The sequence below is a fragment of the Vulpes lagopus genome, chromosome 18 (genome assembly GCF_018345385.1).
Source record: "Vulpes lagopus strain Blue_001 chromosome 18, ASM1834538v1, whole genome shotgun sequence".
NCBI classification, from domain to species: Eukaryota; Metazoa; Chordata; class Mammalia; order Carnivora; family Canidae; genus Vulpes; species Vulpes lagopus.
This window is the reverse complement of record NC_054841.1, coordinates 12264176-12278627: the sequence shown is the minus strand read 5'-3', so window position 1 is coordinate 12278627 and position 14452 is coordinate 12264176. Positions and strand designations below refer to the sequence as shown.

At 53.6% G+C, this 14452-nt stretch overlaps 1 protein-coding gene across 1 annotated transcript in view; it reads right to left on the bottom strand.

The window, feature by feature from the left end:
- The window catches only part of PREX1 (phosphatidylinositol-3,4,5-trisphosphate dependent Rac exchange factor 1), a 179052-nt gene that overhangs the window by 32800 nt on the left and 131800 nt on the right, over positions 1-14452 (bottom strand). Inside the window, exons 14-16 of the mRNA XM_041733137.1 lie at positions 13518-13593; positions 4639-4711; positions 447-589 (exon numbers count right to left, since the gene is read on the bottom strand). Coding sequence (XP_041589071.1) covers positions 447-589; positions 4639-4711; positions 13518-13593 — 292 coding nt within the window. The remainder of the gene's footprint in view (positions 1-446; positions 590-4638; positions 4712-13517; positions 13594-14452) is intronic.

Here is a 14452-nt window from a genome sequence, read left to right as displayed (position 1 = left end):
GAAGATGAAGGCCGCTGGTCATCAGTGGGCAGAGAAACAGGATTTGGTGGGCCAGGCTGGAGAAAATCTGAACAGGCGGGTAAATGTTCTCCCCCAGCTGCAAGGATATTTACAGCAACTGCATGTGGACAGGGCACCAGCCCAGAAGACCTAAGGCTTCGGTATCTGGGGTAAGCCACATCAGGGGGGCCAACCTCTCTGCACGACGCTAAGCTGGGGTGTGGGGGACGAGGAGAGAAGCAAAGGAGAAGAAAGGGAGCCAGCAAGCCCAACCTCACAAGAAGGTGGTCTTGGCCAGCGAAGCATGGCCAGCCAGCACCTAGAATACCCATACTCGGGTGCTCAAAGTGGAGCCCGACTTCTTGGGATGTAACCAGAAGGTCACCCAGCTCCCAGCCTGCAGCTGGGTGTCAGAAGGCAGATGCACACTTCAGCCACACTCCTACCAGCAGGCGCTTGGCCAGAATGTTCTCCACCAGCTTGAAGTCATTGCGGAGCTGTCTGTTCTTGGTGCTCGTTCCCTCCATCTCCTCGTCTGCGTGGAAGCGGAAGTACTGGGACTCATCCTTGAACTCACTCTTCTCCAGCACTGCAAACCCACAGATGCGCAGCACATGGTCAGGCTCCCAGGGGAAAGCTTCGGCGGCATTTGCCAACTGGCAACCACAGGCCGGAACCAAGCCCTAGACAAGCTTGCTTTGGCTAGCAGGGTGTTTTGTTAAATGCAATCATGTGCCAATTCTAACGTATTAGAAGTTTCACATAGAAGTCTGGCTTTCTGACTTTTCTTGCAAAGTCTGAACTTGCCCCACCTGCTCTAAAGACATGCTACAGAGCCGGAACAAAAATAGTGAAGAATTGTGGCAAAGAACCAGTGGAAGAAAACAGAAATCACATGAAAGGACTGTGTGTTGATGGGGACTTAGGATCTGATAAATGATGATCACATGGATGAAGGGAAAGACTCACTTTAGGGAAAAAAATAATAATAAAACTGGATCCCTACCTCAAACCATATTATCACAATAAGCTCCTAATGGATTAAAGACCTAAATACGAACAGGAAAACTAAAGCTCATCAAACAAAATGCAAAATATCTTTGTCCTAGGGCAGAAAAAGATTTCAAACAAGACCCCCCCCCAGAAAGCAATCGGATAAAATTAACAATCAGAAACAGACCATGATGAGACTGGGACACTTTAGGCTGAAGATTAGCAAACTCAGACCCTATGAGCCAGATCTGGCCCACTACCTCTTTTTATAAATAAAGTTTTACTGGAACACAACCACATCCATTTATTTACTTATCGCCTGGGGCTGCTATCATGCCAGAGTGATAGAGCTGAATAACTGCAAAAGGCCGTATGGTCCACAAAGCCTAAAATATGTACTCTTTGGGCCTTTACAGGAAAAGTTTTCTGACCTCTGTTCTAGAAGGCAGGAAAATCAATACAAAATAACCAGTAACAACCAGTACGTGATCCGGTCCCTGTGGATTACAATCTAAGTATCTACCAGTGCCAGGCATGCTGTGGATGCAGGCCTAAATTCAAGTTCGTTTACTCCTCGGACAAAGAAGAATTTGCTGCACCCCATTTACAGGTGGGGAGGCTAAGGCCCAGAGAAGCTAAATAAACTGCCCAAGGTCACAGAGCGGACAGGCTCCTCCTTTTCACCATGTGCCCAATGGCCTGTGAGATGGGGGCAGGGGTGAATTATAGAAAGGGGGAAATCCAGGCTCGGTTTCGGGAAGGCAGTTGTCTGAAATCAGTGGGCCCTTGAAAGAAGGAAAGTCAGCTGCCTGAGGCTGGAGATGTCCCCACCCTCCCTGAAGACAGGGGCTGTCTACCAATTTGGTGACTACATGAAAAGCAGCAGGAGGTCATCTTTTCCTTCTCCTTCTTTCCTAGGACATCGAGCTGTTTGTGTCTTCTTCCGGGCACCTCTATTACCTCTTTGGAGAAAACAGACACACAAATTGCTGCTTTGCCCAGAGCTGGGAAGCCAGGCCCCGGGGGCCGTATGGCTTCACCTCCACTGTAAACAGGAGGCTGAAAAACTCTGGGAGTGGGAGGAGGAAGCACAATGTTGTGTCTTGGCTGAAATGTTTGGGGAAACAGCTGGAATCCCAGAGTCCAGGACCGCAGCCAGGTGAGGTCCCACCACTCACTGATGCAGGTTTCGCTCAAGGCCACTGGCCGGGTTCAAACCCCTGCTCAGCCCCTGCCCAAGCCCAACTTCATGTCCTCTTAGCCTCTCTGAGCCTTAAGTTTCCCTGTGTGTGCCTAAAGGACACCTCAGGGCCCTGGAGCTCGGGCCAGACGCCACGGGAGGCGCCACATGGGCCCCACCTCCACCCTCCACTCTGCACCCTAACCTGCACTTTGCAGCAGCCACAACCCTGGGATTTGGCCCTTTCCTATTTTAGCTTATTTCTGAGTTCGTGGCAGGGACCAGGGGAGCAGGGGCCACGCCCTGCAATTTCTCTCCCTGAGGGCCCCAGGGTGTGGGCGCTGCCAGAGAGTCACCCCCCGCAGAATGTCCTGAGCCAGCCGCCTTCCCAGAATAGCAGCTGGGGGGGACCCCTAATTACTCTCACCCACAAATGAGAGGTTCTGCCCAGCTGATTGGTGGGAAGAAGGGAGCTGTCAGAGGGCTGTGCAGGGAACGGAGCGGCTTCTGGGAATGAAGGACTCTGGTGAGAGGCGCTGATGGACGGGAATGACCCTGGCTGGGCCTGCTTGTCCATCACAGCTGGTGAAACGGGCAGCTGGCAGTGTGTCCCAACCCCTAACCCCACAGAGCCACAGGCAGGCTGAGCTCAGAGGAGGGGATGACAAGGCCACTAGTGGGAAGATGAGGAAACTGAGGCCCAGAAAGGGCCACAGGCCTACTGGGAGTCATCCGGGTCGGGGCTAGAACAAGCCCTGCCGGCTACAAGGCAGCAGATGTGCCTGATGACCTGTCCCCTCACTGGCACGCCTCTCATCCTGTCGAAGGGATGACAAATCCAGCAGCTAGACCAGGGGTGGAAAATTATGGCCCACTGTCTGCTTTTCTAAATAAAGTTTTATTGGCACAGAGCCACATCCACTTAAACTACTGCCTAAAGCTGCTTTAATGCTGCAATGGCAGACTTGAGCTGTAACAGACTCTGTGGCCTACAAAGCCTAAGACATTTACTCTCTGGCCCTTTGCAGGGAGAGTTTGCCGACTTCTGAGTTAGAGCACAAAGCAGAAGCTGGGAGGAGGAATGGCCAAAAGACCCTCCAGAGTCTCATCTGTCCTCTGCCCCCACCAGGGCCCAAGCCACATCAACCCTGCCCTGGCTTCTCTCCTTCCATGCTCGCCCCCACAGACATTCTCCACAGGCCTCCTCTGCTCAGAACCCTGCCAGGATTCCCACCACACTAGAGTCCCAGCCAAAGTCCTCCTCACGGGCCCATACTGTTCCGAAACAACTGACTCCATTGGCCGATACACACGCTAGGCTGTGAGCTCTCGAGAAGGAGGGGACTCTCACCTCCCCTCGTTCACCGCTCTGTCCCCGGAGCCTAGCACAGTGCCTACACCGAGAAAGCACAGGCTGGATAAGAACAGCGTGAACAAAGACACAGGGAAGTGTGGGAATAGTCTAACGGAGAGAAGGGCTCCGTGAACAACAGTGAATATGAGCTAAGCAGAGAGCGATGAAGGAGAGGACCTGTAAGGCCGGGGTGTTTGGGGAGCCTTGGGAGTTGTGAACTAAACAGAAACATGGAATAAGTCAGGGGTGTGAGGCAGGCAGGGCACCCCAGGCCAGGGGAACTGCAAGAGCCCAGGCCGTGCAGAGTGTTCTAGAAGTAGAAGAAAGGCTCCTTGGTGGAAGCTAAGTCTACGTGTCCTACTGAAAGGGCAGGAGACTCAGACTCGGGGCTCCCCCAGGGCCAGTGAGCAGGAAGGTTCTCCCGGAGAGCAGTGCCTTGAAGACAGTGCCCTCAGAGTTCAGTGGCTGAGCATGTGGCCGGGGAGCTGGCCTGACTGGGCTCAAATCCCAGCTCCTATTTGCTGTGTGACCTTGAGCAGGTTTCTTAACTATCTGGGCTTTCATTTCCTCATTTATAAATAGGGGTGATATTAATACCAACATCAAAGGATCATTTCAGGATTAAACTAATGAATACATGGGGAGAGCTCAGAAGGAGGCCAGGCACACAGTGTATTAGCTTCTGTTTTAATTTGAAATGGTCACAGTGGAACCAGTTTCTCCCTCTTTCTCCCCGCCTTTCCATCTCAGGATCATCTCAAGACTGCCCACCTCACTACCCCTCTTCTGTGCTCCTCTTCTGGGAAGAAGAGTGACTTATCTAAGGGGTCAGGCCGGGTGAAGGGGTGCCAACGTCCGTGCCTGGCTCCCTTCCTCTCTCACTTACAACCTGCCTGTCCTCAGTCCCCCCAACCCCTGGCAAACCAAGGCCCGCAGCCCCGGCATCTAGCCTGGGGCTCACCCATGGGCATGCTGAGCAGCCTCCAGCCCACCATTTGCTCTCTCTGGGCTTCAAATCCCCCTCCATAAAAATGCCCCAGGGTCCCTACTAGCTTTTCTGTTCTGGGGCAGACCCCCTAGGAGGCTGGGCCAAAGGTAAGGAGCAGATTACCGTGGTGCATGAAGCCATTGTTGCACAGGCCTACGCCAAGCGCCACTGCCTCCTCCCGCGTCTGGCAGTCACCCTGGAATGGAACAAGAAGGGGATAGTGTTAGGCGAACTGACACAAGGGGCTGAGCAACAAGCCCTCTGTCACCCCTAGAAGTGGACCCTCCACAGGGGCAGGGATCTGTGTCTGTCTTATGGACTATAGCATTGACCAAACAGGTTTGTGGCTATTATTAATAAACCCCAAAGAAGAAAATTAGTAGTAGTTGGGATAAACACATTGCCTATCGTGCCATGAACACCACAAAGAAGAAACGGAGACTTTACGTGGCAAATATTGTTAGATGCCTAGCAACAACCCTTTCCCCAATACCACACTAGGAATGAGACGATCACTGTTGAAGACGGCAATGCATCCATCTAGAGGATCATAAACCCAGCTCCCTTGCAGCTGGAGATATAATGAGTATAAGCAATGAGATATAAACAGAAATCACTGGAACGGAGCTCTGGAAAACCTAAGTCCCTGGTGCTTCCTTTTTTTTTCCTCCTCCTTGGAACAAAGACGTGATAGCTGGAGCTCCTGCAGTCATCCTAACCACAATATGACCTGGGATCAAAACGTGCAGAGCAGGAAGAGAGTGTGTGGCCCAAGGCCCCATGAGGCTGCCCTAGCAACTCTCAACCACCCACCTCTAGGCTTCTCTCAGACCAAAGGAAAATAAACCCCTAATTTGTACCAGTCTCTATAGCTGGGATCTTTGATAACTAACAATGAATTCCAAATCCTACCTAACCTAGCAGTAGCCAGTCACACCTAAGAACACCAGGATTCTGGAAAATACCTTTCTCCCTGATAAAAGGGAAAAGCAGTACCACAATTCCCTATCAGGGACAAAGTCACGTGAGGAAGTGAGATGTGTAGGGCTAACGGGCTACCTGGTGACCAAGGTCACAGGCAGAGTGAAGGATGGAAGGTTCTTGACATGTGACATGACTGGTACATGGCACAATTATTTGCTTGGGCCACTGTTCAGTTGGGTTTTCTGTTCTTACAAATGAACACACTCCTAACTGGTACAATTGAAGTCTGGTTCGTCTCAGGGCTTCCCCAAGGAAGTGACATCCAACCCAAAAGTGAAATACGAACAGTCATGGCCTAGTGGGCCTGCCTTTGGGGCCGCCTCTCCCATGTGGAACATCATCTAGGTAGGACAGCCCCTTAAAGTATTCACCACCATCCTCCCCCCACCACCACCCCAGGCCAGGCTGAAGACACATGATCCGTGCAAAGCTACAGTGATGCCCCAGGAATAAGACCTGTAGGTGGAGGAACCCAAGGACAGGAACAGGTGGTGTGGTTCTCCCGGAGAGCAGTGCCCGGAAGACAGTGCCCTCAGCTCCTGCTCCCAAGAAGCTGGGCATTTCTGGATGCCAGTTCTTCCTAAGGCTGGCTCCTGGGTCTCCCCCTGACTCTGTGGGTGCTCTTTAGCCTTCTAATGAGCCATCTTCTTCCTCCCTCTCTCCACCCTTTCCAAGTTAACTAGCATCTGTTTCTGGTTCTTGCAAACCCAACAATCTCAGTTCATCAGGGAAATCATGTGAGTTGTGTGGCGGTTGGGGGTGGAGGATGGGGATGGGGGGGGAGCTGCTGGGTGGCAGGTAGAGAAAACAGCATGGACAAAGGTCCAGGGGTGGGATGAAGCCTGCAGCACAAAAAGCAGCCTGGCCAACAGGGAGGGGGTGAGTGAGGTCAGCTCCAACAGGATAAGGAGTTTGACCTGTTGTATTTATTCCCTGTGGAACCCCAAATGCTTAGAACTCAGCCTGGCATACAGGAGGTGCTTAGTAAATATTTGGTGATTGAATAAAGGTGTTGTCAGCAGGGGCCAAATCATGCAGGGGCTGTGGCCAGGTCGGTGAGCTGCAACTACCTTCAGATGGCCACAGGGCCCGACAACCTCTCATTTAAAGGACTCCCAAACTGAGAAGCTGTTTCGAGAGGCACTCGCCTTGACTGTCCCCCATCCCCACTGCCAGCAGCCGAGGGGCTGGGGTGCGGCAGGGAATTTCCCAGCTAAAGGAGAAACAAATGCCAGGGACTGGAGGACTCAACCTGCCAAAGCTGCAGCTCAGACTCAGAGCATGGGGCCCGGGGGAACCACTGGCCTTAGGATTTGACGCATTGGCCAACTGGAGGAAGACAAATCTCTCCTGGGGGACCCCAGGCCAGCGGCTGGAGGGCTGTGGGCGCCGAGCCCTGCCAGGGGAGGTGGCGATCCATGGGAGGCTGCATCCGGAACAGCCGCCCCCAGCTGTGGGAGGACCAGTAGGGGAGAAGCTGGGGCCCAGGTGGCGAGCAGACCCCACTCTGCAGCCTGGGAGGCCCTGGCAGGCATCTGGAGTCCTCCTGGCTCTCCGAGGCACTCACATTCTCGGCTCACAGCCCAGTCCTGTCCCCTTCCCACAGGGCCCTGGGGTGACCCACAGGGAGGTTCCTAAAGTTAGAGCAACAGCAGGATTCTCAGGTTAACCGTGGATTAACGCCGACCTCGGACACCTGAAAGGTAAGGCCCCTACCCCACATCCCACCAAGTTGCGGGAAAACCTCAAATCACTGTTTTCTCCCCTCCCAGAGGAAGACACACAAAGCCCTGTGCCACTGCACTGTCATGCTCCCCTCGTCTCCCCTTCCCGCCCACCAGCCTCTGTTGGGGTTCCAGCCACGCTGGCCTCCTCGCCAGTCCTTTCACAAACTACACATGCCCCCGCTTCAGGGCCTTTATACTAGCAATTTCCTCCCCATGAAATGCCCTGCCCTGGCTTTTGAGGTCGCAGTGTCCGGGTCAACGCCCCACAGGACACCCCAGCCCCCACCACCAGCCCATGACACTCTCATGACCCTGTACGATACCGGTGCTGCACCTGTCACAGTCCGAAACAAACTCATCCCTTCAGGGCACTGCTCTCGGGAGAATCAGCAATAACTGTTCCTGGTCCTTGGGTTCCCCCAGATAAGTAAATACGGTTTAAGGTCTGTCTCTCGCCAGAACATCAGCTGCACGTGGGCAGCGGCGGTGGCCGTCAAGGTTACCCGCCTCCCCACGGCATCTAGCACTCAGTGGACCACCAAACATTACTACCGGGAACCACCTGGGATGCAGGTGGCAGAGGCAGAGCTGGGCCGGGCGACGGAACACCCTGGGGGGTAACGTACACAGGGCCCCAGGAGGCTCCCTGCCCGTGAACTGGGAAGCCCCAGGACATTGTCCACCGATGCCTCTCGCTGACCCGCAGCGTGCCAGGCACCACACGATCTCACTCGGTCTTGGTCAACCCAGAGTTAATCACGCTGACCCCATTTAACAGATGAAGAGACTGGGGCCCAGACGGGCTTGCACTTGTCCTGGGTTACACTGGGAGAAAGGAATTCCTTCAGAGCCAGACCCTCCCCTCACCTACCATAATGAGGACACTAAGGCTCTAAGAGAACAAGTCAGTCACCCAGGGTTGCGGCCAGGGCACATGTCCCCATGTCTCCTTCATCGGTGCCTGGAGCCACCAGCAGGGCCCCTTTTCCCTCCGAGCTGACGACCCTGCCACCGTCAGCACCCACCATCTGCCTCCTCGTAGAGGTCGGCACAGCTCCCAGGCCCTTTTCTTTTCTGCTCACCAGCACCGGAGCTCGCACGCCTGTGCCCTCCAGCACTGGCTCCTGGCCTGTTCCTGTCCCTGCTGCCCCCCTGCCCTCCACCCGACAGCCACCCTTGAGGCATCCTGGAGCCCAGGCAGCGAATCAGAAACTGTGCAGCAGAGAGGTGCAGCGAGCAAACTCTGGAGCCGGTGTCCCCAGGTCCCCGTCCCTGCAGGGCCCTGGCTGTGACCCCTCTGACCTTCCCTTCCTCGTCTGTCATTTCTTATTCCCAGATTTGCCCTTGATCTTCCAAGGCCTCTGCCCCCCTGCTCAGACCCCATGGTGGAGGCCGCCATCCAGACGGGGCTAGTGCCACCACTGTCATTATCTACATCTACAGAGGCAACATGACAGCCCCCCACACGCATCTTACAGGAGTGCCACAGGCGTGTGTCTTGAGGCCTCAGTTTCCTTGTCAGTAAAATGGGAATACCTGTGTTTTCCTTAGGTTGTTGTGAGGAGTAAACGAGATCGTGCAGAGCTGAGCGGAACTGACAGATCACAGCTTGTCTATGGAAGGGCTAATCACCCCCTTACCCTCAGAGTTAAAAGAACCCTGACTTGTCCAAGCAGTGGGGAGGGGCCCCTTCCCCAGCCTCAAACAATGAATTCCAAGGAATTCTAAGCCACTCTCCTCAATCCCTGTCCTTGTCCCCCAGGGAGTGGTTTAGGGGTACATGTGGGACCCACCTGGCCAGTGAGACTTAAGGGGAAGACCAGCGGGGAAAGGTGGGGTCTGGAGGGGAAATTTCCTCCTCCAAATAGACTGAGAGAGCTCTCTCCAACTGCCCCTGCTGCCTGCCTTTGGCCATAGGTCTACATAGATGTGATGCCTGGAGCCGTGGCAGCCATCTTACAACCAAAGGGCAAATGGCAAGAAGATAGCAAATCAGAAAGATGGGAAGAGCCTGGGTGTAAACGGCACTGATGAGCTCTAGGACCATGAACTGAGGATGCCTAGTTATGTGAGAGAAAAATGTCTTCACTGTGTATGTCAGATTTTCTATCATATGCAGCCAAAATCACTTCTAGTTGATCCAGTGGGTTTTGATGAACATTTTGTTTCAAGGAGCAGAATGATCTAGAAGTTCAAACTGAAGATGTGTTCAAACCAAAATTACCCACCCACCCCCACCCCCACCAGGCTACACAATTATAGGTTTCCTTCTCAAATTCCCTGCTAAGGTACAAGGTGGCAATAACTCTTGAAATCAAGGCTCAGCATAACCCGTCCTCAAAGACATCCTCACCACCAGCCTCTCCCCGACAGTGACCCACACACACATCCTGCTGCCCCTTTCCCAGAGCCATGTGCCAGCTGTCTTCCAGTCAATCTCTTAGAAGTCATCCTCCTGCGTCAGCTCCAATTAGCTTCCCTGTGTCCTCAGCCCAGGCCAAGCCATGGGAGGTCTGCTGAAGTAGGACAGGACCACTTACAGTTAGCTGCCACCTTCATCCTACCACCCTTCTCCGGCCTCCACTTGCCATGCTGGGGGGACAGGGGCTGGTCCCCAGGACCAACTGACATGACTCAGGCTGCTCCGGGGGTCCTTTGGCCAGGACCACAGCTTCTCTGGCAGCACCGGCCATGAGGAGGTCCTCCCCATGCCTGACACCAATCACCACACAGAAGGCAACACTGGCGTTGCTTAGCTGGTGGTCCTCCTTGCCAGCGTGCTCCGGGATACAGTCCTGTGCCCCCCCAGCTCAGCCTCCGCCGAGGACCTTGGGGTCTTGGAGATCCCTCTCTGTCTCTCCCTTCCCACACCCCACCCACCCCCATCAGCAAACTTTGTTAGGTCTACCTCCAAAAATTCCAGAATCTGACCATGTCTCCCACCTTCCCCATGGTCACCCAGTTCCCAGGAACCCTGTTTCCCTGTCTGACGTTCTGAAGCCGCCTCCTCTCCAGGTTCCCTTCCGGCAGCCTCGCCCCCCTACAGCAGAATCTCATCCCACCAAAGTCACTGCTGTCCCTTCTGTGCTCAGAGCCCTGAAGTGGCCTGAACCCTCCCCAGAGCCCACAGGATGCCATGAGACTGGCCACAGGCCAGCTTTTCCCAGCATGCCTACCTCCTGTTCACGCCTCCCACAGACATACCAGGCTCACCCCAGAGAAGGCTGCACCCCCAGCCGTCCCTGGGCTCACTCCCCACCTTTCTCGGGTCTCTGTTAAAATGTCCCTACTCAATATAGCCTTCTCAGACCCCTCCAAAAACTGGACCAGCCCCACCCGTGTGAAGGGTAAATGCCCCCCTGGGCTCCCACACACCCTACCCCACGCACCAAGCTGGCACCCAGCATCAGCAAACATATGGTGCATTTTACTCCTTGTTCTTATCAACTGCCTCCCCCAGCCCTCACCAGAATTCAGGACCCATGAGGGCAGGGACTGTTATCCAGTTCACTGCTCTGTCCCCAAACCTAAAGCAGTGCCCGGTAAACAGGAGGTGCTCAAGGAGAGAAAGGGATGAGCTAATGAGCCCTCTTGTAGGATTTCTCTACACCCTCTCCTGCCTTCTCATTTTAAATACTGCTAAAGTGACAAGGAACAGAGTGTCTGTGGTGCAGAGGCCACCTGAGTGCCAGGCATGCCAATCCTGCCCCGTCCTCCACCCACCCACTAGGAAGTCCAGCGGGCACCCCAAAGACAGTGCCTTCCCTCGCCAGAGGAGAACTCTGGACTTTCCGAGGCATCCAGGGGTTCCTCCCCTGTCTTTGCATCACTATAAAGGGTATTTCCAGCCACCCAGTGCACCAAAGCCCCAGGACGCATCCTTGCTTCCCATCCCCACCTCCCCCAGCAGTGCATCCTGTATTATCTCTCAGACTCGCTGACTTCTCGCCATCTCGGGGACGCACCTCACTCCCAACTCAGGCCTGGGATTCACCCCTTAAGGCAAAGTCCACGTCATTGTTTTGAAACCAACACGCAGCTGTGGGCACCAGGGGCACTCGGGAAACATGAGGCCACAGAAGGGCCAAGGTGGGGAAAGACAACCGTTTCAGAGACCCCAAACCCAGCCAGGTCTGGGCCCCAAGCAGAACCTAACCATCACCCCTTGTCACCCTCACCTGTGGCAGCACACTCAGGAGGCGGGACTCCATGGATCCAACCCCCAACCCCACCCCATCCCCACTCCCCAGCTGGTTGTTTCCTGTTCATATTGTTCCTGCACCCCCAAAACCCCTCTGCTATTTTTTAAGACTTTTTTAATTTATTCATGAGAGACACAGAGAGAGGCAGACATAGGCAGAGGGAGAAGCAGGCTCCCTGCGGGGAGGCTGATGCGGGACTCGATCCCTGGACCCCGGGATCATGCCCTGAGCCAAAGGCAGATGCTCAACCACTGAGCCACCTAGACTGCAATTTCTTCAGCCTTCCATACCACACAGAATTTGGAGCCACCTTGAATCCTTTGTGCAGGAGATGAGGAATTATAATAATCGTATTTACTGAGCAATTACTCTGTGCCAGGTGCCCTTCTAAGCACTTTACATGATTAACTCCTTGAATCCTCAAAATAATCTAACGGGGAGGGTATCGTTTTTAGTTTCATTTTACAGGTGTGGAACGTGAGGTACCGAGAAGCCAAGAGGCTTGTCCAAGGCCACGCAGCAAGGAAGATGCAGAGCGGGGATCTGAGCCAGGTCAGCCTGGCTATAAATAAAAGCACGTGCTCAGAGTTGGTTTGATGGGATCCTAAGGGGAAGGCGGTGTTACACTGTGGTTAGGTGCTCTGGGCTTTCCAGATGTCCAAAACTGAATTCAAATCCAGGGGTGTTTCAAGACCTCCTGAGGTCTTAGAATCCCATGCTACAGCAAACATATTAAAATAACACCCACGTCCTACATTAAATAATGCTATTTTGGCTTGAAATTTTTTTTCAAGGATTTTTCTAAACCTGCTTTTTAAGTTATCTGGCGCCAAGAAACATTTACTTTACAGATTGGCTACGATTTCCAGGCAATCATCAGGAATTGTGTGACATGAGAAAATCCCGCCAGCAAATTGTTTTCAAATGGAACGAGGTTTTTAAGAATGCTAAATTTAACAATTAAGGAGGCTGACATAAAGCTGCGCTCTGTAAACGTTTAAACATTTATCCATTTTGATTTCACAGTTGTCTCCTCATCTTTGGAGCCAATACGTTTTTTTTTACAGACTATGAATGAACATTGTTGCAAGCTCCCTGAAAAGTTCGCAGAACCGAGGTACAAGTGGGGGAGACAGGCCCGTGCCAATAAGCTGTGCTGCCACAAGGCTGTGTACCCTTGAGCCAAGCGCTCGGCCTCTCTGGGTCCCAGTTCCCCTGTCTCTAAATGGGTTGGACGACTCCACGAGAGTGGAGTAAGCGTCCCGTGAGCAGAGGCCATAAAGCACAGGAGGCAGGCAGACAGAAGTATCTGCAGCATCTCAACGGAGCAAACACCTCTGGCAAGTGGCAATAAAACCGACACATGGACTTTCCAAGCCTCTGCCCAACCCTTGCCCCCTGGGAATTTATGTGAAAGGAATAACGTGGCAAGCTCCACATGGAGGCTCTGGTCTGGTGCTTCAGCCTGAGATCAACTTGTCCCAGCTCCCCCAGGACTGTTCCAGTTGTAACTGAAAGCCTCAAAGTGGCAGCAACTCCAGCGCCCATTAAGTAGATAGCTAATAGATAGCAAATACGAAATAACAGATAAATAAAATGCAGTTGATCCATACAGTGGAATATTATCCAGCCTTGCAAAAGGAAGGAAATCCTGACCCAGCCTGAGAACACTAGGCTGAGTGCAATCAGCCAGCCGCAGCAGGACAAAGGCTGTATGATCAGGCTGTATGATCCCGCTTACACAGGGCACCCAGGGCAGCCAAACTCCTAGAGGTAGAAAGCACAAGTGAGGCTGGGGAAGGGGCAATGAGGTGGGGGGCTGCTGTTTACTGGGGACAGAGTTTCAGCTCTGCAAGATGAAAAGCGCTCTGGAGAGGGCGGGTGGGCATGGCTGCACAGCGCTGTGAGTGGACTTCGTGCCACGACCTGCCCGCTAGAAAATAGTTAAGGCAGTAAGCGTTCTGTGTATTTTACTGGGAGCAGAAACTCATGAACAGATTGTTTAAAGCCTCGAAGGCCCACATCCCGGTTTGCTCCTCAGTCCTGGGCAGAGGGAGAAGCCGCTCGCACAGCCAGAGGGAGTTCTCACCTGAGCCAACAGCCAGTCCACCAGCTTGCTCCCGGGCAGCACCGACTTGTAGGTCTTCAGGTGGTAATCGCGGTCTCTACAGGGGGGAAGCGCATGTGAGCCCATCAGGGAGAACACAGGTGGGGAGCAGATTCCCAGTTCTACCCCGCACCCCACCAGCACCTGCTCCGATCTGTGCAGCATCTAAATTCCCACCAAGTCCTGGTACAAAGGGCCGCGTTAACCTCACAGTCAGACTGCAACAACTTCTCAGGCTGCGAAGCTGGCAAGTACGGGTTTATGTGGCCAGCCATGCCGAGGCTGATAAAGTCTGGCGGGGGGGCGCTTGTCCCAGATTCAGGCCACGCGCACAGTGAGGGCTGGCCCTGCCACTTCCTTCTCCCGGGGCCAAGCAGGAGGCCTTTCTCATGAGGGCCAAGGCTGGACCTTGGAGGCAGAGGCAGGTCTACAGATGTAAGTGGTTCCCGGGGGCCCAACCCCCAACTAGGCCAGCAACAGCTGGAATCTTCTCCGCTCCTCTACGAGTGGACAGGAGCCGTCAGGACAGGGGACAGAGGAATTTGCAGCTGGGTAAGGATTAGGTCACCCTCTCCATCCCTTTATCCATAACCACAAGCTTCACAATAAAGAAAATAATCACTGGCGTTTCCACAGACCTCACTATGTGCCACAGGTAATTCATGGCTACTGCGCTGGACAGCACAGACCCAGAGCATGGCTACCAGTATGGAAGGGGCTACAGGACAGCACTGCTCTAAGGTGCCGGTCAAGGGTCTGGGGACAGAGCAGTGAGCAAACTCCCTGCCCTTGGTGAGTTTACAATCCAGTGGAGAAGAAAGACAGCACATCAAGAAACAATACATATGTAAGATGTCAACTAGTAACAAGTTTCAAGAAGAAAAGCAAAGTGAGGAAAGGAGGACAGTGCATACCAG